The following is a 26,755-nucleotide window of genomic DNA, read 5'->3' as shown; positions in this document are numbered from 1 at the left end:
CAGAAACAAGAAAAGTACCGGTAGAGCACGTGGCCAGAAGAAAGGATCAGGAATGGCTCTGTGAGTGACAGTAAGCTGTCAGACCGGCCCTACCATCTCGCCTGACTAAATACTTACCATTGATTCCCAGGTAGCTGCAGACTTCCCCTTCTGTCACACAGAACACGAAGGCTGTCAAAATACATGGGGTTTCTACATTTCTCTGCTCTTGCTGCTTCAGGGCACAACAAACAAGACTGCTCCAGTTTGTCTGTGTAATTGAAAGCATCACTTTATTTACTAGTGCAGACTACAGGAATCATCCTAAGTTTTCTTTTCTACATAGGTGTACTGAACATCTAGAATTTATTGAACAAGTGGTATATAGAAATGCGGGATGTCAGGCAAGAGCTAGCAAACAGCTCTGCATTTCTCATTTTTTATAGGATCCAATGCCCTGTGGGTCAAAGGAGTAAACTGATAAGCATTTCTCATAGGTAGACAAAGATCAAAGCAGGTTTATCTCTTTACAGCAGAAACAGCCATGTTATTTCCTGTTCTCTCAATCCAGAATATTCAGTCAACTACCTTGACTGAAGAAAGGCAATGTCACATTGTGCAATGTAAAAATTAGTGCTGAGAAAGACTGTTAGATATGGGGGAAAAGAATGAAGACCACCAAACTTGGTAAAAACACCTGGAACTATACTTGAGGAATAACAAAAAATTCCAACTGAAGACCGAAATGTCATATAAAGATACACATGTGTGTAGACACACACACACACTCTCACAGACCTGCAAAGTTAGGAAATGTATTTATGCAGGGCAACTGGCAAGAAAACTTGCAATTCATTGTTGGTGAATGTTACACACACAGGGAGCTAGCAAGGGGAGAAATCTACCCTTGAAAACATCTTCCCAGAAGCCTCTCATTTCTGACTTGCAGTAACTTTCTTCCTCTTCTGTGGTAGCCCCCTTGTCTGATCCTCTGAATCTGTGTGATTTGAGAACTCATTTTTAAGCAGGTTCTCTTAAACAAGGCCTATTACTTTAAACTGAGGCCTATACGTGCAATACAGCGTGTATCTACATACATGCACATAATACATGCACATATTAAAAAGGTAAGACACTTGTGTAACACTTAATACAACCAAACAACACACATCATCATTCTGTGAGTGCTTTCTGCCAAGAATTTACTCTGTTCCTGGATGAGTGCTAGGGAACATGGCTGTACAGGTATTGTTACCTTGTTCAGAAAAGTAGCCATGGAAAAGGGCTAAGAAAATATGTACAGCAGCAGTATCAACTTGAAGAAACAATCTATTCTGATGCAATATTGTATTTTTGTGTTAACCCCCCTAGACTGTTTAATAAAGCATTTTCAAGGGTGTTTTTTTTTTGTAGCCGTAAACCATACATACACCAAATGCACTGATCATTCCATTAACAATAAATATTTCAGCTGCTTTCTTAGAAATTTCACTAAGTCAGAGGAACAGTAAGTCATGTTACTTCCTTTGTACTTCTCTAAATCCTTTAGAATTACCTCTTAATTACTAATATTTGTGTTTCTTAAAGTATCACAGAAATAGTTTTACAGAATATTCAGTACTTCAAAGATTAAATTAATGACTACACTACTTATCTAAATCTTTACTGATATGAAATTTGATTTTTTAAACAAATCTGCTCACAATATTGCTGACTGCATTACATTTCTGACAGTAGAGAGATATCCCTACTACACATTAAAGTTATTTTATGCATAGCAGCACTGTGAAGGAAACCATCTGAGTATAAACATAATTCACAGTCTAACACCTTTTTACCAAGGCAGTATAAAGTATATATAGTAGTAATGAAGATTGGCTTGTACACTTTGTTTTGAAACAGTGGTACAAGTATTAGATGTTTGGCCCGTGGTCTTCCTATGCCCTAGAGTGCCAGGCTAGGCAACAGATTAAGCTAAAACAACGTAATTCTGCCAAGAGTAACTAGTCTCCCGCAGGAATATTCGAACAAGAAGTGAACCTGCTCTTGAGTGGCCTAGTTTGCAAATCCATTTTATCAATGTAAATGGAGATCCACAGTTGTTTATGTAAAGATGCTAATCTAAAAATTCAAAGGGCTTAGTGTCAAACACACCTCAAGAGCTGTTACCTGGAGGCAGCAGGAAGTCAGAGGTGATAAACATTTCAGCTACCCCAGGTAACTGGTTCAAAGCAAATGCAAGGTGATACCTAAATGTACTCACCCTTGCCCAAAAGAGTTACCCTGTTTTAAAATTTTTATTTAATAACTACTGTTAGAGCACAAAGAGGACACAGAAATACTCATATATAAAAGTTGTCTTTGATACAAGTGATGTATTCTAATTATTTCAGTCTCATAACAGTCTCTTAAAACCTGTGTGGAAAACACTCTGAAAACACAGCCATTATCTCTAGCATTTAGTATCTTAAGCAAGCATTCTTTTTCTTGTTTCATCAGTTTGTAAAGCAACAGTTTAAATTTCCCAAGAGGGAAACAACTGTAGTCTGTTTGTAACTTTAAGAAGTTATTTCAGCTGGGCAACAATATTCCAAATCCACCTGGTATACAAAAGTTTCTTACACTTAAATGAAATCAAACCAAAAAGTGCTTTTTGTTGTCCTCACCCTGACAGCAAATTCCAAGAACTCCTCAAAGTGCAAACTTTACAAGCAACCTGTTCTTCAGCTTCCCAATTCACTTGCACTGTCTGCATAACAAGTTTGAATGGTGGATTGTTTATTGTATTTACAGCAAGTTTACTGGGGAGAGGGAAAGTATTCTTTTACAAATGAGCCATGTTCACTATTGAGATTACTTCCAAAGAGAGCATTCAGAAAGCAAACCTGAATATATTACATTGACAATTATTATTCAATATTTTAACATCGGCCACTTAGAATTGGTTGTGTTATTAGCACATATACTGTTCTTTAAATATACTACTTCTACATAAACAGTGCAAATCTCAATATTCACATCAACCTGAAATTAATGCTGCAATTACTGTTGACATTCACATCAAGAAAGTAGTAAACTATTTCACAAGAGCAATTCCAAAACCTCAGAATGCCATTATTAATATTAAAGAAACACAGAACAAACATGTTGGGCTTCAAAGCCTTGTTTTGATACACACAATCCCTGTAAACATGGATGTATTGTATTTGTCAATACTGATATCTGACATAATTCTATAAATAAACCCACTGATATAAACAATTCCTATAACCTTTTTTGCATAGGGTTTGGATTAAGGTTACTTTAAGATAGGAGCAAGCTGTTAACAAAACCCCCTAGTCAATTAGGCTTCCATCACACTAATTTAGGCATGTGGTTAACTTTACACAAGGAGTCTCGCTGACTTCAGTGGAAACTTACACATGTAAGCATTTGCAAAACTGGAGTCATCTTTAGCACTTAAGTTACCCCTAGTCATTCAGAATATGAGCAATAAAAGAGCTCTCCATAAATTTATAAAATATACTGATTTAAAAGTTTATGCTGATGTTTCTGTAAGTCACATTTATGATTCCAAACAGTTATGTACATACTATACTATCACAGTAGGAAATACTTCACTGTAGAACATCACAGTGAACAAGTTGTGAAGCACAGTGTTCAATATAATTTCCCTTTAGTATTCCCAGTGCATAAGTTGTTAACATCTACACTACACAAGGTGCCCAGGTCTAGTATTTGTTATATACAATGTAAAAGCAAGATAGAAAGAGCTTTGCAGTTTAACGTAAGGAATGAAAACGGTGGGTAATATAAATATACAGAGATTTACTCCTGCAAAGTACGGAATTCTCCTTCACAATGACCACAAACACCAAATATGGTGGATTTCAGGTCATTCAACCCAGTAAAACAGTGCTCAGCACCTTGTAGGAAGAGAGATCTGCGTGCACTTTATTATAAAACATCTCCTTTTGATGCTATAAAGTGCAAAACAGAAAACATTCTAATATTTTACAGTCACTATTAAACTGCCATATTTGCACAATGCAAAATTCAAATAACTTGGTATACATTTTGTGTGGACCCTATAATAACAAATGTTGAAACTGGAGTACTTTCACCTTTAAAAAAATCTTAGTATTTTAAAGTTATTGTGTAAATATAAAAAGAAAATATAAATTATAATTAATTCTTGAAATAGATATTTTAACATGTGACCATTTTCCAAAGCATTCAATATGATATTTCATTCTCTTATAGCATTGCATTTTAGAATCTTTAAAACATTTTAAAAGTTAATAACGTCAAAAAGTAGAAATAAAAATTACTGTATCACAGTACTAGACACCTCACCTTATCAGATATCTTTTACCCTATACGTTTTTAAAAAATTAAATAAATAAAAAAAAGCAAAACTGATATTCCTGGTTGTTTAGAAAAAGATCTATGGAGTTACTTCTTAAAACAACGTAAGAGCTCCATAAATGCTTCCTTTTGCTCTTAAAATTCAAATAAATGGGATAGAATGTAACCACAGATTTAAAAGGCCTTAAAGTACTATACTGCTTTGGTGCATTGTACCAATGATTTTACATGCACAAAGAATCAAATTCCATGACACTCTTCACAGAGCTGGGAAAAAGCAGAAGACCGAAGTGTTCTATACATGTTACAGAGCCTTCCTTTCTTTGAACAGTGGGGAAGAAACTGGGAGGAAGATTCTGACACTGAGAAATGGTCTTCCTCCAAACTGTACCACAAGCAGCATAGCTCCTTACCTTGAGCTTAACTGCACACTAGTCATTTAGCCCTAAGAGAATACAATATTGACTGTATAATAGTAGTATACCATATCCAGTGATATCAAACCTAATGCTAAAAAGAAATGTATTGAAATACAAAGCTAAAAAGTTATGATTGAAATATATTTTTAAAGCAACATATTCCTGTAGCCTGCAAGCCACAGGGAAGAAGGGTGAGAAGAAGACAACATAGGTACTACCAAGTTTATAACCACTTAAATCTTCAAGACAGGATATTCTTTGCTTTTCAGTCAGAGAACTGGAAGATGGTTTCTGGATTATTGCTGTCTGTAGGGTTTGTTGGCTGCAGTGTCTTTGTAGGTGTAGTTTTACCATGAGAATGAGAGGAAGAAGAATGTGAACTTTCACTGGAGCTGCTACGTGTCTCTGTGCTTGTACTTGTTTTTTTCATTTTCCTTCTCTTTGCAAGAGGTGCCTTGTCAACATTCTGGAGACAAAATCCTTCCCTTTTGTACTTGTTAAAGGCCTGTTTAAAAATAAAAGGTAATCCTAAGTTTTTCAATAGGTTTAAGATATTTTATGGCTCACAGCTTTTAATGAATGTTATATGCTAAGTCATAAGATAAACTATAATCTCTTGGCAGATCCATACCAATTATTATTGTAACTGTAACAATAACTTTACTAGACTTTACATGTATTTAAGAACCAATACATAACATTATTAATTGACATCTTCCCTCCTTGTTCTATTTAATTTGGAAGTATTTGTTATTAAGCCTTAAACCTATTTATGACTACATTTTCACAAACTACACTTTGTTAAGTTAGTTTTTCTTCCAGCCCAAATTATGTTGCATTAATCAAGACCTCCCCAAGTAACAATTCCTTTCATTTTCTCTTCTTGGTAGTAAGTGTCTGCAAGTATTTCAGCATAAACCAGCTTAATTTCAGTTTATTCTCTGTAGAAAGAATCATGAGAATCAAACTACATTTGTATAATACAGTTGCAGTTCAAATGTTTTCAGTAAATATACAATGGTAGACAAACAAGACAATAAAGCATCCAAGACGTTAAAGCCATGAACTAGGTATGTCCCAGAAATTTTACCTCAATTTTTTAACCATAAGTAACTGTTTGACTTTTTGTCCTCAAGTTAAATAGAAAATTTCTTCTTTTTATAAACATTTGAAGACTTTTCAATGGAATTCTCTAAGAAACAGAATATTTATAATTGCTACTCTATGAGCGGCTGTCTCTCAGTCCCCAAAACCCCAGTAGTATAAATGTTTTCAAGAAATTTATTCTTGCCTCAACATTCATGTTTTCACTTTACTCAATCAGATGTTAGGTATTGTGGAAAAAATTTGCAGCTATAAGCAATCACTGAATTAAGGACAAAACCATTTCTAATTAAGAGAAAACATACAGAAACCTAGACTAACACATTACAAACTTTAGCATGACATAAGAGTTCTTAGAACTTACATGAAAAGTGGCTTTGACATAGGTATGCACTGCAGCTCCAGAAGAGCCTAAGTTATCAGGAGTCATTAGAGGGTTAGAGGACAGCTGGCTGCCATCCTGAAGCCATTCGTTGTATCTCAGGCTGGACATTTTAATTCTTTTGTTTGGATCCACTGTTAGAAGTCCTAATAGAAATATATTACATTATCTTAAGCTGTGAGCTCTTTATCTTCTTTTAACAGGAAGTAGAATTATTTTTTAAGAAAATCTCAGGCACTGCTTTGATAAGTAATGACAATATTTACAATAGGTATGCCAATATTTATCCTAGATAAGACTTGCACAATGTTATACTATCATCCTCTCCAGAAGAATCATTAAATGCAAAAAAATGCTATTTAACTATCTGATAACTCATACCTCTTTTCACACAAACTCAAAACCCCCGAATTATTTCTTCACTTAAAACCTATCTAGGATGAAGTCCAAGAGAGTAAGCCTCAGATTCTCTGCACAATCCACTGAAGTCTGAACCTGGCTACATCTGCATTTTTGACAGAAGAATTCCTTACAAGCCTGCTTCTCAAGAAATTCAGAACTCCATCTTGGTAGAATTAAGATTGGTGTCTATCTCATGTTGAAAATATAATTAGATGCTCAAAAGCTTAAGGGGAGTCAAAGCACAGGTAATGTGAATGAAGCAGCTCAAAAATACAGTAGTCTTGGTACACGTATTCAAAAACAGCCTGAGGAAAAAAAAGATATTAATACATTCATTTCCTGCAAAAGCTCAGCTTTTAAACATTTATGTCATAAACCTGCTGTTTCCACAAAAGCAGAAAATAACATAAAAGAAAAACCATGCTTCTGAATGTTTTAAAAGGTGACTTCACTTTTCCTGAAGCTCTTTAGTTACTTCTAACCCCACTAACTTTCTATTGGCATTTCACTACATTAGAAAGCTCCCTGGTAGGTGTACAAGGAATTTGTAATGCCATTCCGATGCGTCCATTGTATTGTGGGATTCATTACATAGCTGTGGAATATTACTATATCAGAGGTTAGGCACTCTGATGCTGATCACAGCATCCAGATACTGTATGGTTCTCTAAATTCTATCTTTTGAGATAAAAATATAAGGTACGTGAAATATTTGTGAATACATACCTTGAATTAACTCTTTAGCCTCTTCAGAAACGTTTTTCCAAGCTTCTCCTTCAAAGGAAAATTCTCCCTTTTTTATTTTCTTCATAATTTCCAATGCACTGGTACATGTTAAACTTTTGTCTTGAGACTGAAATGGTACCTGTCCTGACAGCATTGTATACTGTCATGAGAACAAAAGTACTATTAATAAACACAGTATATTTATCAGCAACCATATTACTAAACATGGAGTACTGTTGCTTGAATCACCCAGTGCTATACAATAAAACTTTTGACTTGCATAACTTCAAGGCTATAGAAAACTTAAGATACACAAGACTTTCTGGAGTCCTTGTTAGAAAAAAACATGAATGTGTTTCAAGAAACTATGAACAAAACACAATGGTATTTCTACCCCGTTTATATCTACTGAAATTAATTTTCTGTAAATCAGAATGCAGGCTCATTCCTGTTCTGAATTGAAAATGTAGGAAGACTATATGGATGCCTGTAAAATCTCCTAACAAGAGTGTGTCTTTCTAAGAGCCAGACTGTATCAAGTATTTTTTCCATTCCCAGAAATGTTGAATTTAGTTCATTTCTTAGGAGAAGGAAAAAAAAAAAATCTCTACCCCTGAAAAACATTTCTTTGGAACCTTGGAATAGAAACTGAATTCAGCATTCACTTGAATTCAGCATCTACTCAATTCAAATCTGAAATTGTGTCAAGCCCTTCACATTTCAACAAAAAGTAAATACATACAGTAAAGTTACAATTAAAAACATCAATCACTCACCAAAATGACACCCAAACTCCACAGATCACAAGATTCGTCATAACCATTGTGATTCAAGAGTTCTGGGGCAGCATAATGAAGAGTAAAACATGGAGTCTTAAGAGGCTGATTATCAGGTGGTTTTAAACGAGCAAAGCCAAAATCAATTATTTTTATTTCTGAATTATCAGTTTCATCTGTAAATAATAAATTCTGAAAAACAAAGACAAAATCTATACCAGCACTGGGTAGAAAATTGGTTATAATACTCAATAGTTACTCTTCCCCTACATTTATTACTACAGAAAACTTTCCATTATCTAGAGAAAAGGGGAACCAGGAGACAGAAAAAAATGGAAAAGTAGAAACAACAGTACTCTGGGTTGTAAGAAAATGTGATGTGTTTATCTGCCTCCTGTATATCTACAAGTCAAGATAGTTCTGTCTGAGATTACTAATGAAAATGGGCATTTAGCAGAGAACAGTGGGGAAAACAGTTCAAGGAACACTAACAAGAAAAAAAGCAAAGACATCAACATAAATGGAAAGTTGCCTTCTTCCTCAAACAACGGTAAATCTTCCTAAGCTTCCACTTCCTTCTGGCATGATGTGAATGACAGCTTGCTTGTGTGTGTAACTTGTTGCATGTCTTGTGACCAAATAGTCTTTGGTCCTCAAGTGGTAACACACTGAAGCCATATTGCAATGAGCACAATAAGGCAAAGGAATTATTTTGAAAGCAAAGGATGGTGGACTAGAAAGTGCACCAGTAGTTCAGTAGTTGTACCAACTGCTGTCTGACGTGGATCTCAAAATCAGTACAGATATACTTTCTGGAAGAGACCTGGAACTAACAGCATTTAAGCACTGAAAGGCCACATAGCAGTCCAGCCTCAAACTAATGGCCTGCTCCTTACACCAATGTAAAGAACCTTGGGTACAGTAGTCCCCAAGAATTCCAGCTTTACAGATGGAATCTTCAAGTCCATCTTGGACTTGAAGACAGACAAGTTATTATCAGTTTGGCGGATTTAACACAATCTGTTCTCTTCCCTGAGTATTTATATTTGTCAAGAAAGATACAAAAGTGAAGCAAGTCTTAGAAGAACTGGCCAAAGCCATCATTTCTACTCCCCTCTTGAACTTCTGAGAGAAGAGAGCAAAATTTTGCTATTGCCTTTGCCATTTCATCTATGCAACACTAGAAAATGTCTCAGTATAAGAAATACTATAGCCCTATGTAGTTTTGTAATACAAAAGGTGAATGACAACACAAATTAATTTCAAACTTATTGATCTGTGTGCTCCCCTTCTTAATAAGGAGAACCTGAGAGCCTTCATTATGGATAAAAGAGAATAGCTGCTACAAAACAGTATTTTTGCATTCTCTGCTGCTGTTACAGCTTAATGCACGATTAGAAGTCAGTTTTCCATATTAAAGTGTTGGCCAAAATGGATCTGAAGGAAGCCTAATTCCAGAATAAATATTTATACAATGAGGATAGGTGATTAAAACAATAATGTTTTTTTACGGTGATGTTATATAACCAATAAATAAAGAACTTAAGTAACACTGGTTTAAAAAGTCCTCCTTTCTTAAAGCAAAAATGAAATTAGTTGTATAAAGGTGTAGTTCAAACGTCTAAGTTGGGTTCAGACTACTTTGTTGATTAGGTAAATAAAGCATGTTCCACAAAACCCCACACTTAAAGCTATAATAAAATACATTTAAAAGATATATAAACAATATTATGTCTTCCTTGCTATGTTTTTTCTAATATCCTTATAACCCAGTTTACAGATTAATGGTCACTTCACAGAAACAGCTCTCAAATCCTCTACTGAGAGGCTCCATATGGTCACATATGCTATATGAATTCTTTATTTCTGTGAATTCTCTACCTTCTATCCAGTACTTTTCGTCTATTTTGCAGAGCAATATATGTGATCTAATGACTATTGCTTAAACAGAAAAGTCTTCCAGTTCAGGCAATTAAAAAAACCTCACCCTTAGTGACATGTAACTAGCCATACTTTTTAAAATAGACTTACTGATATCACATTAGATGTCAAAGTTGAACGTCAATCAAATCTGATAGGAAGTGTTACAAAAGCAACAGAATTTCCTACATCTTTTTTACAGAAAGGTGCTCTAACCACATCTATACTGGGAAACCTGCATATCCCATACCAAGTTCACACCTGAACCTAAAACAGTAGCTTTCAAAATAACAAGCAGGAAGGAGACAGGCTAGTTAAGTCCAACTTTGTGGAGGCAATGAATTCTGCAAGCTGTTTGCAAACCTTCCTCGGACTTCCCAGACTTCTGTTCTTGGAACATTATGTTGAATTGAAGACTGCCTAATTTACCATACAGTTGAGGCTCTACTTTACAGAATCTTGCCTTTATATTCAAGACTGTAATAAGACTAAAATGACGAACATAGGAAAAGAGAAATGATTTCTAGGCTTTGTCCTTTTTAAAAAAAGACTTGTTTCAAAAACTGCTTGCTTCCCTTGATGATGTCAGGGAAACTTTTTCCAAGAGTCACATTTTCAACTGACCTATTACAATTTCACAATAGCCCCTCTGTATTTAATTTTTTATTTAGTACAGACAGTCCAGTACAGACATGTTTTCAAACACATACATTTTGGACTGCTTTTCAAAAACAGTTTAATATCCACACCTAGCAGACTTTTTTACCTGTTGAATTGGAATTACTACAAAATAAGTAAGTTTGTAATATACCAGAAAGTATGTCACAAAAGGATGAAACATCAGTAGGAATGGTGGATCATTTCAAACTCCAGATACAAAAGGAGTAGCTATTTCCTGAGGTACAAAGACTATAATCACCAATACAATGTAACACCCTCACTGGATGAAATAACATCAATCTACACTGTTATTGGGCTAAAGAAAACTAACACGTATCCAAGCCCATTGCTGGCAAAGAAAAAGGAGCAAATATTGGCTTCAGGAAGCAGAATAAAGCCAGCGGTCAACCTTGCCACTGTAAACTGAACTGTCTGGAAGGCAAGACGTTGCTACACAATAAAAAATATTGGAGCATGTAATTATTGAAAAAATATCTATTTTGGGGAAACTACTAAACTCACTGAACTCAAATCACACACCTTTACTAGTTGGCTGCATTAGTTGCATTCATTTTGTGTTTAACTGGGACAGAAGACAGTACAAGGGTGTTGTAGCTAACTCCAAAGGAAGCCCTAACTGAGGGAATTCATATCACACAGAAGGTGGAATGTATAGACAAAGCATCCAAGCAACCTAGCTCTGCTTTTGAACTGTTTCATACAAAGAATACATACTTATCACTAGTAAAAACTGTCCCAAATAGGCAAAGAACAAGTTACAGTGTAAATTGCTTACAAAATTAAAAATTTTTACTAACAGTTACTTTTCCATACGAACAGAAAAATATCTACAGAATTTGCTAAGTAAGAGCGATAACATTTTATTAAACATATAGAAGTAGAAAAATCTGTAATAAAAGCTGGAGGAACAGAAATATGTCACATTCCAGATATTTAATAACTTAATGTCTGAACACATACAAGCAAGTTACTATACCTCAGGTTTCAGATCTCTATGGACTACTCCTACATCATGCATATGGCTCACTGCTGAAACAAGTCTGCGCATAATATGACTGGCTTCAGTCTCACTGAAATGTTTCTTTTTCTGAATACGTTCAAGCAATTCCCCTCCCTTCAGCAATTCCATTACGAGAAACGTGTGAAGCTGCAACAATAAAGAAAAATGTGGAATGTTAGAAATTTAATATTACAAACAACATTCATTCAGGAACTAGGGGCTATTCCAGCAGGTTCTCAAAGTCTGAAGAAATAAAACTGCTGCTCATAGCAATACAGAAGGCCAGTAAGAAGCACCAAATTGTCATCTGAGATGGCATTTTTCCCCATCAACCTCAGTGGTACTGAAGAATGTTGATGTCTTCCCCATGTCCATCCATATTTATTTACAAAACCGCAATGCCATCATGTAAGTGGATAAATCTGTGGGGAGATGAAAAGCCTTTCTCTTTAGGCTAACAAATAAAGGTGTTTTTAAAAGCTAGACTTTTGCTTTTTAAGCCTGTTCTGATGTAAGGATATGTTTTTATTAATATGCACAAGGAGTTAGCCATTTTACATTATCAAATCCTTTAAAAGGACCCCGAAACTTTACTGTGAAATCAAAGATTATCTAGAATTTCTTCTGATTTCATCCCCTACAGAGTAGTAAACAAAGCTACTCTATCATTAGAATCACAACAGACACCTTCCCAAACATTAAAAAGTATCTTTTTATTAAAAACCAATGGCTGTTCAGACGGTTGTTTTTTCCCAAGACAATCAATAAGCAGTGACTTCCTTGATTATAAGACAACATTAGTACACAATCAACTGCAATTCAAATGTCTTGCCATTAAAGAAACTTCAGACTTTTCAGGACAGAAAAGCAATGTTAGCATTCTCAAAAAGGCAATGGTTGCAGGCATGTGATGGCTTCTACTGTTTCCTTCCCCTAAATGACAGTACCAATAGTAATATTTGCACGTGAAGAAAAAAAGCTCTGGGAATTGGTCAAAAAATAAATTTCAAAGAAACAGTCAGGAACAGAAGGTGCACAGTATTTAGCTATAAAGGAACAGAAGCAGAACTATGTGGACAGAAAGTGGTAACACTTCTCAGAACAAGCAAAGTGTCCATTACTCACATTGCTAGTAGTGCCTGTAAGATACCCTCTCCTGCAAATTTTCTTTGTCTTAGGAATAGCTGACAGAAAAGCAGAAAAGGCTGAAGAGACTTTTCTCTGCTAGAAAACAACTTGTGGCTCACCAAAAGAGACTGCAACCCAATAATCTATGGTTGGAGTATTAATACAGAATTTGATTAGATTGATATCAGAGCAAACTAGAAATTGGACTGTCTTTAAGACAAACTGCAGAAATGACAAAACTAGAAAATTTTGATCAGTTTTGGTGTTTAGAAAATTATGTATGAGTAATCTGGAAGAAAATATCTGGGAGCTCCAGGAGCAACTAAAAATAAATGGTTTGGCTGGTTGAGAATAGCCTATTCAGCTGTAGAGCTATCTGAAGAACATTTTTTTTTAGATATTCCTGAGTATAGTCATTTTATGCTAAGGAAAGTGAAAAGTGTCTTGTTCTACACACATGTACATAAATGCAAAAAAAAAGGACATCCTAATTAAAGATTACAGCACAGATTTTTCATCCTCTCAGCTCATTTTAGAAGTGGTCCACATGAACATTCTGCTGGTCCTTGTATAAACAGCATGATGGGGATAGACTTGGATACATGGGGAGGCAAGAGAGCCCATGTTCTATTACAAAATTATCGACTAGAATCACAGAGTAGTTCAGGTTGGAAGGGACCTCTGCAGGACATCTGGTCCAAACCCCTTGCTCAAGCCAGGACCAGCTTCCAAGTTAGATCAAATTATGGCTTATTACATTACATGCTATGGAGCTTGCATACACTAAGGAAAAAGACAGCTAAGGTCTCTAAATAAACCCTAAATCTGATTGTGATATATTTTCAAACAGAGGCTGTAATTTCACATTTGGTAATTTAGTAAGCTACTTTGTTATCACCACGAAGTTACTAATATGTAAGAAAAAAATGCTAGGTATGTAATCTTCACATGCATTATTTCCAAATTATTTCCCAAATATTAATTTAAGGTTCATGACAAACCCAAGGAAAGGTGATTAAATAACCTCAGTATCATAGATAAACTGGGCCATCAAAATATTGTACGATGATTAACAAAGTAGACCAAGGACAGAACCAGAACCCAGGACTCTCATTCTTCTAAATATTTTTTTGATTTGCTAGAGTAACAGCAAGTTCTCTTGAACGCAGAACTTCTACTTCATATTTTACACTGACTAGACAAAAGCCCTAGGAAAAAGGTTGCCTCTAGTTAGGTTAACTCCTAAAAGCTTTTTGGGAAAATGTGGCAATGTGCTTGGCAAGTGCTGATTATAGTTTCTTCAAAATACCTGGTCATGATAAACTTCATGTAACTTCACTACATTCGGGTGTCCTTCGCAGAGTTTCAGAGCTGTTATTTCCCTCTGGGTGTTGGCTTCCATTCTGGAAAAATTAAGCAGTCATTTGGTACCAATTTTACTGAGCAAACTGCACATTCAAAGTGTTACACCTGTCTTTTTTAATTGCTTGCAATCCAGATTTGTTTAATATTACAACCTTCTAAATACAATTAAAAGCATATTCAAAGCTGAACAAAACTCTCCACAAAACCCTGCAAGTCAGGACAATTAAAAACCACACCCAAATCAAACAATGTTTTTGATGCAACTGCAACTTGCTACAGCAAAAGCTGAAATTACATTATAGAATAGTTTCTATCTAAATTAAACCTTTCCCTTAGTCCAGGGCAATTTGACTTCACCTCTGTTCCTACAGATATTGGTTAGCTCAGCTTTCTTTAAAAGTCAAATTATTGGCCCAATCCTTTTCCATTCTTATAGGAGATAAGTACTTCCAAAAGTGTATGGAAACTATGAGTCCCTACTAGAGAAAAAAAAAAAAGTAACATCATCTATATATGACATGTGTTATAAAAATGAACCCCTGAATAGGCCACTGTAAAAATCTGAAATAGAAGAGATAAGAAGAGACTAGCTCTGTAGCAAAAATAATCACACAAATTCTCTTTTGAGAACTGAAATCTATAGCCAAAAAAGTAAACATGGTGAACATTATAAAAACTCCGTGAATGGGAAAAGAGCAGTATGTTTTCTTTTCTATAAAATACATATGATGATCTATTTTGGGCAAATAATGCCTGAAAATTTTTGCCAAAACTCTCTCTAAGAAAGGATAATCCTGTACCAATTCAGAGAATGGCCTTATGGATAACACAGACAGAAGTTCTCTCACCACATGTATTCTTAATTCACCCCCCATTAGGACCAGGACCAGATTTTTCTGTAAGAGAATTCTGGTTTTCTGCATGCTTCATATAATCAAAGGGTAACTAAGCTGTCCCACCTGCATCTCTGCCAATGTATCGTTTACACTGAAAGTGATTTCAGGTCCTCAAGAAATTAAAAAAATCTGACTTGGATAGTCTTTCCCCCCTAAACTACTATCAGAAGGTGAACCTAGGCAACAGATGAACAAGGATCAGGATCATGAACATAAACCTTTGAAATTTGTGTGTGCACTTATTCTGAGTATTTCCCCTCTGTAAACAATTACCATCTCAGATTTTAAACAGACAGTATCATGAAAAGCAACTGGGAAGCTCTAAAACAGTAACTTTACAGGACCCCACTGTTTCCCTGGCCTTCAGACACATAGATAAATCTCAGATTGTTGGATGGAGGCAGGTCCAGCACTACTAGCAAAGCAAGACCACAGAGGAATTCTTGATCTGAGCTTTTACCATAATTATCATGAAAACGTTTGCCTAGATGTAGGATTCGCTTTTCTGGCACCTTTGATGGATAAGAGTGAAGGACTTCCTGACTTTGAGGCAAAGAAGTTACTAGAAACCTATTACACTTTTCCTTTTATGAGTGTGGTCCTCAGAGCAGTATTATTTACAGTTTTAACAGTGTTTTATTCAAGGCTGGTTTGTGTCCAACCATTCAGAGTGTGGGTTTACTGCTATCTCTAAGTACTACATAAACATGCTCTGAGTCTGCTGACAACCTGCAATCCTAAAAAAAATAATCTCTGTACACAGACCACTTCTTACCTTCATTTAGCCTGGTCCACCAAGATGAAGAAAAAGAACAAAGGAACCTATGAATAATTACATGTAGGGACGTAATTCCTGTAAATTTAATTCTATGGGAAAAGTCAATACTAGTTTGCTGAATGATCCAGAAACAAACAAACAAAAAAATCCATCGGCTTAAGATGAGATGGGAATACTGATCTTCAGCTCTGCATGCACCATGAAAAAAAATATGAATGTAAACACAAGGCAGAGATTTCCAGGTTAAAATACTCCATGTAGGTATCTACTGCACACTACTTGTCTAAGGTCTCACTATAACAAGTGAAATTCTAGTTAATAAATCTTACAGGGTGAACTAGTTCACTGTAAAATACATACCTAGAGAAGGATTCAGTGGCCTAAGCATAGGAGAGCCTGGAAGACATCAGCCATGAAGACATCTACATAAAGGTAGCAGTCACAAGACTGATGGAAACTGGAGGACAGAGAGGACACCAACAGATGCTAAAATGGCACTACGTAGATGCCTATGTTTAAGTTACTGAATCCCACTGCTAGTGCCTGGCCATTCAGGCCTCTCTATAGGCTCCACTAATAGTTTTGAGTAGGTGCTATTAATCATAGCAGACCTTGGAAAACTCAGACACCTATATTTAGGTGTCTTATTCTTGAACTTAGCTTATCCAAAAAGCATGTGATGAAACACTTAAGTATGGTGGACAGTTACTTCTACAGTCTGGAAAAGCAGAGGTACAGCCAAACGTCTTGGAGAAGAGATCACTGTGAACTATCATTCTGATAGCAGAACATTTACACTTTTCTTTCCCTTTCCTGCCAGCATTCTGCAACACACTAGGGACATACATATTAATGAACACTGCAAAATGAAGGTAAAAATCCACCCACCCCTCAAAGAATCCCTTCTCTCTATTTTTCTCCAGGCAGAAACTGGCAGTGGTATCTGTTCTGCCAGAGGACCTGACAGTCTTCATATACAAAACAAGTCAGCTGCCTCCATTGTGGTGTTCTCTTCAGAACACCCAGGAAACAATATGCCACTTACAACTCCATAATTAATTCCATTTTGCGCACACACACACAATTAATTAGATCTAAGGCAACCCACACTACAGATCCTTCTAGGCAATCAGTTGGGCTGCTTAGGAAAGGGAGCTAGCCTAAGTGTACATCCACTTCACTTAGGTCTGAAGATAGACCTTACTTACACTTTACTCTGGTTACAAGCAAAATCAGGGGAAATTAGGGTAGAATACAACTAGGAACCAGGAAAGTCTGCTTTAGGTTTCTTCTTGTGTCCTCCCCAACAATAATAATATTCTGTTTCAAAGTCTCTCGGAATCTTTTAAAGGTCATAAGGTTACTACAAGTTTCTGTAGATTCTTCAAATAGGAAATAATTTTAAAGTTATTTTTCCACTTCCAAAAATGTAGCGAACATTATTCTAATCCATGGGTGACAGTAAGCAAAGAAAATATTTTTATTGTCTTATAGAATATTTATACCTTTTGCTAATAATTTTTACTGCATACTCTTGGCTAGTTTTCTTGTGTAAGCATTTTCGACAAATGGAAAAACTTCCTTCTCCCAATGGTTTCTCTTTCAGATCCAGTTCATAATGATGATAAAATGGAGAGTCCTGTTAGGAAACTGTCTGTATTTAGTTCTGCAGAATACTTTTAGTATACACAGTCAAAGACAAAGAGTAAAGTTTTGTGAGAATTTTTCATCTATATTTAAAATTGTAAAAGAGCTCTCTTTTTGATAAAATAAAATCTTAACTTCTATTTAATAAAATGCATAAACTTTATTCTATCAAAGAGTAGATCTTATGTTACATTAAACAAACATAATCACTAAATAAATAATTACTACTACAATAGCTTAAGATACAAAATATTCAGACAAACAGGATCAGAGATGGCTCTACATACATTTATCCACAAAACTATGTGCTCATTTGAAGACATCACAATAGCATGTGTTCTTAAAAGGCTTCACACAACTATACATACTTTTGGGCAAATACATCATAGGAGGAGTCAAATTACTATTACACTTCAGTCTTCTGGAAAAATAGACAACCATCTCATTTTTCAGATTAAACTTCAACCACTTCTAAATAGTACCACATGCAAATTATATGCTTGGATCATCTGAGGAGCCACGACAGAGAAGAGATAAATGATTAATGACTATTTTGTAACTGTAGCCTAGCCTGTGATTGTTGTTTTGAAAGTTATATGCAGTTCCAAGTTAACTAAACTAATTCAGCACTTGATATTATTATTACCTTCATCATAGCACTTCTGGCAATAGTTGTAGTTCCAGGCCGCTCATCCCCCATATAAAACTGAAGAGGATCTACTGTAGCTGCATTGCGTTTAAATAAAATAGAAGGTGCAACGAAAGAATATCCCTATGAAATTAAGACATCAGAAAAGGGCATGGCTTAAAATTGTCACACACAAGTTACCATACACAACATAAGAAGTTTCAGAAAAAAAAAAAATCAGAGATCAGAATTTTCTCAACATAACACAGAAATGGTAACTGGCTCATTGATAGGTACATATTACTCTGTTCAATGCGAACAGGTATCTTCCTGGAATTAGTTATATGATTCTCCATATTATAGATAAAACAAAAAATTCTGGTAAATAATGCTAAAACTCTGGCTCAGCTTCAATTGTTTTGCAATAGTGATAAAGGCTCATACTTCAAACTAGCTAGCTTCTCAGAACATCTTTTAGTTAAAGCATGAAATATTTTTTATGTTGTGATGTAAGCATCAAATCATTTTAAACGGCAAAACAAAATAAGCTTCATATTAATGATGCACCGAGTTTGAGTATTGTAACAAGAACAGCTGTGACTACCACTGCAGGATGAATCAGATCATATTATAACATGCATAAATCGCTTGCTACAGTCACTATAAATCTAACAACTTCTAAAATACGCTGCTATATTCCTGTATGCTAAGGTGCTCAAAAACAGGCAATAAAAAAACAACAAAGCACAAAGAGGGGGAGGAGAGAACGCCATGTGAACTGCCGTTCACCTCTGCAGCTTTGGTACCAAGCTGGCTGCGCGTGAGCTGTTTCTGCCCATTTGACATCCAGACTGTGCAGTGCAAGAAGGGATCATTCTTTAATACCATGAAGAAGAAGATAAGGAAAGATTTGCTACTGATTTGTATAGAGTAGTCTAGTAATTAGAGCACTCCTACACAACATGGAAGACCTACTTTCAACTCTGCAGTTAGCTCCCACTTCCCAGATGAATACCTCAACTAGATCATAATGTGGACACCAGCAAACTACATTGCTGTTGTCAAAGGTGGTAGCCTAGGCTGATGGAGTCAAGGTGACAAGACTCACAAGATGTGAAGAATCAATAAAGCAGGTAGGACATTCAGCTGGGAATGGAGACATTTTATGCATGTGGTAGGATTGTTTCCACCTTTCTCAATTTGCAATTCCTAAACAAACAGCCCTGGGAACTGGGATGGGAATTACATAGTTCGTTCCCAATAATTTAGAAGGCAGGAAGAAAAAAAGCTAGCTAAACACGTGGAATTGTTCAATAAATGATTTTTTAAAAATCAATCTGAGATCTTAAAATACCTGAAATATTCTTTCTGAAGTCTGCGGGGTTGCTGCAGGAGAATATGTCGGATCCATTTCTGTAAACTCTTCTGCAAAATTACTGACATCCAACTCATCTCTGATTACTGGTTTAAAAGGAGCTGATACTTTTTTTGCAGCTAAATCATCCCAATTTATATTCTAAACCAAAAACAGGAAAATAAATTTGATTCAAATGAAAATTTAACAGAAACACATACTGCAAAGGGAGACTTGTCCAGAAACAAATCTCCTGACTCCATTTGCTTTTTTCCATGGGCAGATGAAAAGCACTAAAATTGTGCCCTATTCGTTTGCTTAGGTAAAGGCAAGAAGTATCATACTTATTTGTAAGTTGACAGAACCCAATTAAACACAAAGAAACTTAACAGTGGAGGTAAATTAAACAATTAGCATGACAGCCCTTAATTTTTTTCCTCTGTTTCAGAGGAAACATCATCTATATTTTTGTAAGCCATAGTGCATGCATGCAGTATCTTCAGCTTTTCATAGCTGATTTATATGCCTAATTACTAATCTCAGCTTCCAGAGCCCTGAGAGCATAACACCCTCTGGATTCTTTCTTAAATGTATGGCTAGAAGTATGATGCGTAGATAGAGCAGTTATGAGAAAAGGGCCTTATTACTGTAAAGGAGTGAAACTCGAAATTAAGTCAAGATTAGAAAGTGTATGAGGAGGTTTAAGTCTACTTTGTCAGACTCTCTTATAAGAAGAAGAAATTCAGGAGTTAAAAAGCCAAGATATTGCCCATGCTGAATGTTACAACAATTACATTGAAAATATTTGTAACGTTTAGTTTATACTACCAACTTGAAATTTATATATGTATATAATCTGTTATAAATTATATTTTAAATTAATCTCACACAGAAAATATATTTATTATAAAAGTTCTCTATATAAATCTATGATTTTATAGAAATATAAAATATATGGATTATACAAATTTAATTTAAAATTATATAAATATATATTAAATGTTATATAAAAAATGCATTTAACTTCAGAAGCACCAGCAATACACACTTAAGTTTTTTCAAAGAAAGCACACAAACAATTTCAACCTCAATGGATGGAACAGTACAAATGTATGCAAATCCGATCTTTGTAATTTTTTGAAACTAAATGGTAATATACTGAAATGTGAACAGAATTAAAATCTACTAAACAAGACTAAAGATTTCATTAGGCAAAGGTAAATACAGAAGAAGCATTTATCACTAAAGGTGAATTTTAATAGTAAAATTTGAAAATTGGTAATGACAGTAGCAAACTGTCTTTTCAAAAAAGCCCATCAACATACAATTTAAGTGTTTTCCACCTAAACCTTCTGGTTTATGTAGTGTCTTTTAGCTGCTTCCAGTAACTGTTAGAAACAGAATACATTAATTATCTCCCATGCCCTTCCTGTAATGTACACACAAAATCCATATACATATAAGCATGTGAGTATTTTCAGCAATTTCAATGAAATTATTAATGCAATTAACAAGCCTCTAAGCTATTCTGTTAACAAACCAACAGAATTTCTTTAGACTTGGATTACAAAGGCACTAACACAGAGGAAGTGGTATCAGAGGAATTTTATTGTTTGTTTTACCTGGAAAAAGGGATGCTGTTTGATTTCATCAGCATCAGTGGGACCACAACCTAGCCTCTTCTTGGGGTCTTTCATCAAAAGACGCTGAATTATATCCTTAGACAGTGCACTCATTTCTTGTGGATAAGGTGGCTCACTTTTTAATATTCTCCTGTAAAATGAACAAAATTTAGTAATAACTTAATGTGTTGAATTTAAAACAAAGAGTTACCATACTAATGGTAGCATTTAACATTTCACTTAAACTTCTATTGTACCCGCTAAAGACAGGAGGATGAAAAATGTGAAACCAACTTTTTTTTCTTTGTTTTTGTTTTAATAAATAAAGGTTTGAGGAAACAGACATGAAACGTGACATTTATAGGAGATAAATTATGTAACTTAATCCACAAAAGAAAAACAATCCTCACTTCATACATACTGAGTTTACTATACCAGACAGCTCCACAAAGACATCAACTTTGTCAAAAAAAACCAAAAACAATTCCAAAGTTAAAAATTATCGGAAAATAAAGAGAAAAAACCCACATGGTCCATTTGAGGTTTGCCTGCACCTTGTATATTGTGTTCAGTGCTCATGCCCTGCTCTCAAAAGGAGACACTGTAACTTTTGTAGCAAGATGAACTAGAAATGCAGAATGCATTTAATATGAAAAACTACAAAAAAGACTAGGACTATCTAGCGTAGTGAAAAGGGGGCTTAAGGCAACTGGGCACAGTGTTCCGCCCAAATTAATGATTGCTAAAGATAAAGTGGATAGGGACCTCTGACTCTTTCGATTCAAGAACTAGGAGCCACCAAATAATGCTAGTGGAAGTTCAAAATCTTGAAAGCCTAAGTGGAAACACATTTCAATATCTGTCTTTTACATGTGTAGCTCCCACAGTTTTATATAAAGTGAAAGTCATTTTTTCCTTCAGATACTCCAAATGTAGACATTGAAGCTAAGGACTCTGAAGGAAAATTGAGAATGCACACACAGACAACACACACCAAAAACGTGTCAAGAGGTTTAAAAAAATACATACACAAAACCCTTTAGTATAAAGAATCACATAATGGTTGAGTTTGGAAGGGACCTCTGGAAGTCATCTGGTCCAGCCCCCTGCTGAAACATAGTCACCTAGAGCCAGTTGCCCACAACCATGTCCAGAAGCCTTTTGAATATCTCCAAGGTTGGAGACTCTTCCACCTCCCCGAGTAGCCTATGCTAGCGTTCAGTCACCTTCACAGTAAAAAAGTGTTTCCTGATGTTCAGAGGGAACCTCCTCCGTTTCGTTCTGTGCCAGTTAAAGAGCCTGGCTCCCTCTTCTTTGCACTGTGCCTTCAGGCGTTTACATACATTGATGAGATCCCCGAGCCTTCCCTTCTCCAGGTGGAAGAGTCCCATGTCTCTCAGCCTTTCCTCGTATCTTTCAGTACCTTAATCTTCTTAGTAGCCCTTTGCTGTATGCCCTCTCCAGTATGTCCACATCTCTCTTCTACTGAGGAGATCAGAACTGGACCCAGCACTCCGTTGTGGCATCACCATTGCTGAGTAGAAAGTAAGGATCACCTCCTTCAACCTGCTGATACTTTGTCTAATGCAGCCTAGGATGCCACTTGCTGCCTCTGCCACAGAAGCGCTCTGCTGGCTCATGTTCAGCTTAGTGTCTATACATGTACAGGCTACTCTCACTGTGGTGACTTCAGGAAGCACGATACATAGAAGGAGGACTTAAGAGCACCTCCACTAAACACAGACTGAAAGATTTTGACTCTACAAGAGACCATGAGGCTGAAATTATATGAGGTTGTGGCAGCACTGAAATCTCATTTGTTAAACTTTTATCAGAGGGAGACATGAAAGTTGAGCACTGCAGGCCATTTCTAAATTTTGTTTAAAGTTACTGCATGACATATCCTTAGAGTCAGCTATCCCATGGGAAATTTTTTTATCTCGAAATACGTAACTTCTGGGATTAGACCAAAAATAGATGCAAACTGATTTTTTCCTAAATAATCTTGTCCTGTCAGTGTGGAATGACAAAACCAAGTTCAATACGCACTTACCCCAGGACTTGTTTCTACTGACATAGTATCCAATTTCAAGCAAACAAAGAGAGAAAGCAATCTAACCTCTTGGTTTAACTAACACTGAAATGAGTTCAGAAAATACAGTCTGAGCTTTAAGATGGATTGTATCTTTAAATGATTTAAGGATGGTCTGCCAATAAAGGTCTTAATCACAGCCACTCTGCTAGTAACAGCAATCAAGCCTTGCCTCCAACTTTTGGACATACTTCACTTTACAGAAAAGGACAAGAAAGCACAATATTGCTGAATGATTTCTTAATTAGGGACGTTAAAACCAAATTTCAACATCACTAAACAAGAGGATTCTTACACTGTAGGACTGGTGGAGAAGTAAAGATTCAGCCTCTGCAGAAAGCATCCAGTTTCAGAAAGAGGAAGTGAGTAAGGAAGTAAGAAAACCTTCCTGTTCTAAGACAGAAGGCAGGACATCTTGATAGCAAAATTATTTGATTTACAGGAAGGCCAACAAAATCTACAATATCTCCTTAGCTTGAAAATCACTTCAGTTAGAGGAGTCCAAGGAAATTTATTTATCAACCTTTCAGAAAGGTATATAATAAAGGTCCTGGAAAGAGACTAGTTCTGTCTGGGCTCTCAGAAGGGGAACCCTAAGTCAGGGTTTTGTTTTTTTTTAAAGTTAATTTCTAAAGCAATGGGATTAAGACTCTGGGATGTCCTTAGAACCCAAAATGGAAATTCCAGAGCATTTTCCTGTCTGAAAAATATCAGAAATTACAGACAGCCAAGTCAGATAAAAACTTGAAAATGTCTTTGAAAAAAAATGCTGTATTGGGATGATCAGTAACATGGGTAACAAAGAGAACAAACATAATTAGCATACATAAAAAATTAGCATACATATTTTGCCAATACAAGTTTGGTATAAAACTGTATTTTGCCTAATGGAAAACTTCTGTGGCAGCAACATCAGTAATTCCTGCCTTTTGACAAGATTACAGTTTCAAATTATTTCTTTTCATAGGCAGAACTAACAATAAAGTGGTATTTAGCTATGTGATTTAGCTATGATTATAATCATTTAGGTTGGAAAAGACCCTTAAGATCATGGGTCTTCGGACCAGTAACCTAGCACTGCCAAGTCCACCACTAAACACGTCCCTATGTGCCACATCTACACATCTTTTAAATGCCTCCAGGCATGGTGATTCCACCATTTCCCTGGGCAGCCTGTTCCAATGCTTGACAAGCCTTTCACTGAAGAAATTTTTCCTAATATCCAATCTAAACCTCCCTTGGTGCAAGGTGCAATTTCCTCTTGTCCTATTGCTTCTTGCTTGGTCATAAAACCTCAAAAGTACAGAACCTGAAGCTTTTTTTGCTTCCACCAGGTAAAAGACACAATCAGATCATGAAAAATTGAAAGGATCACCATAGCAGACCAACAGAAACATTGTTTATGCTAGAACTGTTACTATAGTCTATTATTATCAGTGCCCTCAGAACTGTATTATAAGCACCACCAAAAAGATACATATCCATCCTGATGTTCAAGGAGTAAGAGAAAGCAATGCCAAGCTGTAACCTTGTTAAAAGGCAGAGGGACAAGCTTCCAGAGTTTTCACCTTCACATTCCAGAATGACTCTTCTGAATGGCCTGCCATCCCAGAACTACTAATGCCCAATTCTTTTGTTCCAGCTTTGAGCAGTTCTAGTTCTAGGCAAGTCAGAGACTTTGATGCCATACTTATGACTTTCTTGAAACCATCCACTTTACTGAAAGGTTAGACTGATTTGTAGGCAGAGTCACTGATGCAATGTGGTTCACATTAACTTTTGCATCAAATTGTTTCCTTCATGTGTCAGAGATTTCCTGACTCATTGCTATCTGTTAGAAAAGCATCATTACATTATTGTCTATCAGTTCTTGGACTTTGGACTCCCATCTAAGCACATAAATGCTGTACATTCTAGGTAGACAGCTACAGGCTTCAAGAAAAAGTTCCAGAAGACAGCATGCAAATTACAAGTTGGATTTAATGACTGCTCTGACCTTTAAAACATCTAGCAATCGCTGAAGTCTTAACAGAAAAAGAATAAAGAAGGGAATCCCAGCATACACCTGCTATGCATCTTCCCAACCGTTTTATCAAGGAAATGTTTCCTGCAGAATTGCAAGTATCTTCATAGCATCTAATGACGAATGGTAAAATTTCAGCCACCCTCCATGAAGTTTAACTAAAGACTAACCAACCATGTCAAATAAAGGACATAGGCTGCTATTAGCATTAGTATGCTAATATGGCATCATATGCTTCTACAGATTATATTATAGATGTATATACCTATGAAAATGGAAGATAGATAGATATCTATCTATTCATAACCCCAAAGCTGGTAATTTTCTAAGCTGCTGCACAGCAGCAAAATACTACTCTGAAAACTTCAGGCTCATTTTAAATCCCTGTATCTATGATAAGACCCCTCAAAAGTCAACACCCTAAAATGGATCTCTCTGTCTTTCAAGTTGGCCCTACAAATCACTCATGGTCAAACTGAAAATACTGGGTTTGTAATCAAACCCAGCCCTTCCCTATGCTTTTGCAGGACGGGTCCCATCCACAGCTCTGCAACAATGGAATTCCAGAAATCTCAAAAATGAAAGGAAGATTTGGGGGGAAAGGAGAAGAAAGGAGAGAGGGCATACTAGAAAAGGAGAGATACTTGAATAGTTCTGTGCCTCCTTTTTACCCATGTTAATAACCTGTAACAACAAGCACGTGAACAATGGTCTTCAGAGACAGAGACATAAGGGAAATTTAAGTATGCACTTGCCATGAAAGAGAAGTCCAGAGTGTTGTCAAAAAGGTTATCATAAAAGAACTGAACGTAATGTCTCATAAAAAAAAGATACAAACCACAAAGTAACTATTTCTGACAGAACTGAACTGTACATTACAGAGATATTTCAGAACAAAACTTTGTACTCTAATTTAACAGCATGTATTTATTTCCTTGTGTGGCACAATATCTAAAAATACCTAAGAATATTTCCCACCTAGGTAAAATAAAAGGAGGACCTGGATTCATTTAGAAGACTACTTTTTTTCCTTAAATTCAAAAAAATCAAAGGCGATGGAAACTGATCTTTCTAGTTTCCTCTCTAAATTGATGAAAAACTGAATTGCCAACAACTTCATGAAATTCTACAATTGCCAATGGTAATGAAATTACTAGTGCTGGCACAGAGATACCAGTTGGTATAAACTTCTTTCTTGATGGCAAAGTTATTTTAAATAGAAATTATATTCCCTAACCTAAACAGACTTTTAATTTGCCAGTTGCAGCGGACTTAGAGAATTGAGTTTTCTCTTACTCAGTAGCAAGCCCTGAAAACAAAGATAGTCACGGAGAGAATCTGGAACCTATTTAATTATAGGTGTGACATATCTATAGAGTCTGCACCTCAATTCAACAGAAGACTTTATAGAAAAGGCTGCAGACAGCATTGAAAGAATTAACAACAACAAAAAAAGGGCATTAAG

General features: G+C 35.8%; 1 protein-coding gene across 5 annotated transcripts in view; it reads right to left on the bottom strand.

The window, feature by feature from the left end:
- Nucleotides 1–253: 253 nt before the first annotated feature.
- Nucleotides 254–26,755, bottom strand: part of RPS6KA5 (ribosomal protein S6 kinase A5) — an 81,755-nt gene continuing 55,253 nt past the window's right edge. For all 5 annotated transcript variants that reach the window (XM_055715519.1, XM_027804935.2, XM_027804933.2 and 2 more), the window contains 10 exons: nucleotides 21,176–21,326; nucleotides 19,554–19,715; nucleotides 18,218–18,343; nucleotides 17,430–17,563; nucleotides 14,195–14,288; nucleotides 11,734–11,904; nucleotides 8,157–8,348; nucleotides 7,381–7,540; nucleotides 6,235–6,398; nucleotides 254–5,271 (listed from right to left, as the gene is read on the bottom strand). In XM_055715519.1, the coding sequence (XP_055571494.1) occupies nucleotides 5,032–5,271; nucleotides 6,235–6,398; nucleotides 7,381–7,540; nucleotides 8,157–8,348; nucleotides 11,734–11,904; nucleotides 14,195–14,288; nucleotides 17,430–17,563; nucleotides 18,218–18,343; nucleotides 19,554–19,715; nucleotides 21,176–21,326 (1,594 nt within the window). In that variant the 3' untranslated portion in view covers nucleotides 254–5,031. The remainder of the gene's footprint in view (nucleotides 5,272–6,234; nucleotides 6,399–7,380; nucleotides 7,541–8,156; nucleotides 8,349–11,733; nucleotides 11,905–14,194; nucleotides 14,289–17,429; nucleotides 17,564–18,217; nucleotides 18,344–19,553; nucleotides 19,716–21,175; nucleotides 21,327–26,755) is intronic.

Source organism: Falco cherrug, chromosome 7 (genome assembly GCF_023634085.1).
Source record: "Falco cherrug isolate bFalChe1 chromosome 7, bFalChe1.pri, whole genome shotgun sequence".
Taxonomy (NCBI): domain Eukaryota; kingdom Metazoa; phylum Chordata; class Aves; order Falconiformes; family Falconidae; genus Falco; species Falco cherrug.
The sequence above is the reverse complement of the archived record's forward strand: the minus strand, read 5'-3'. Positions and strand labels throughout refer to the sequence as shown.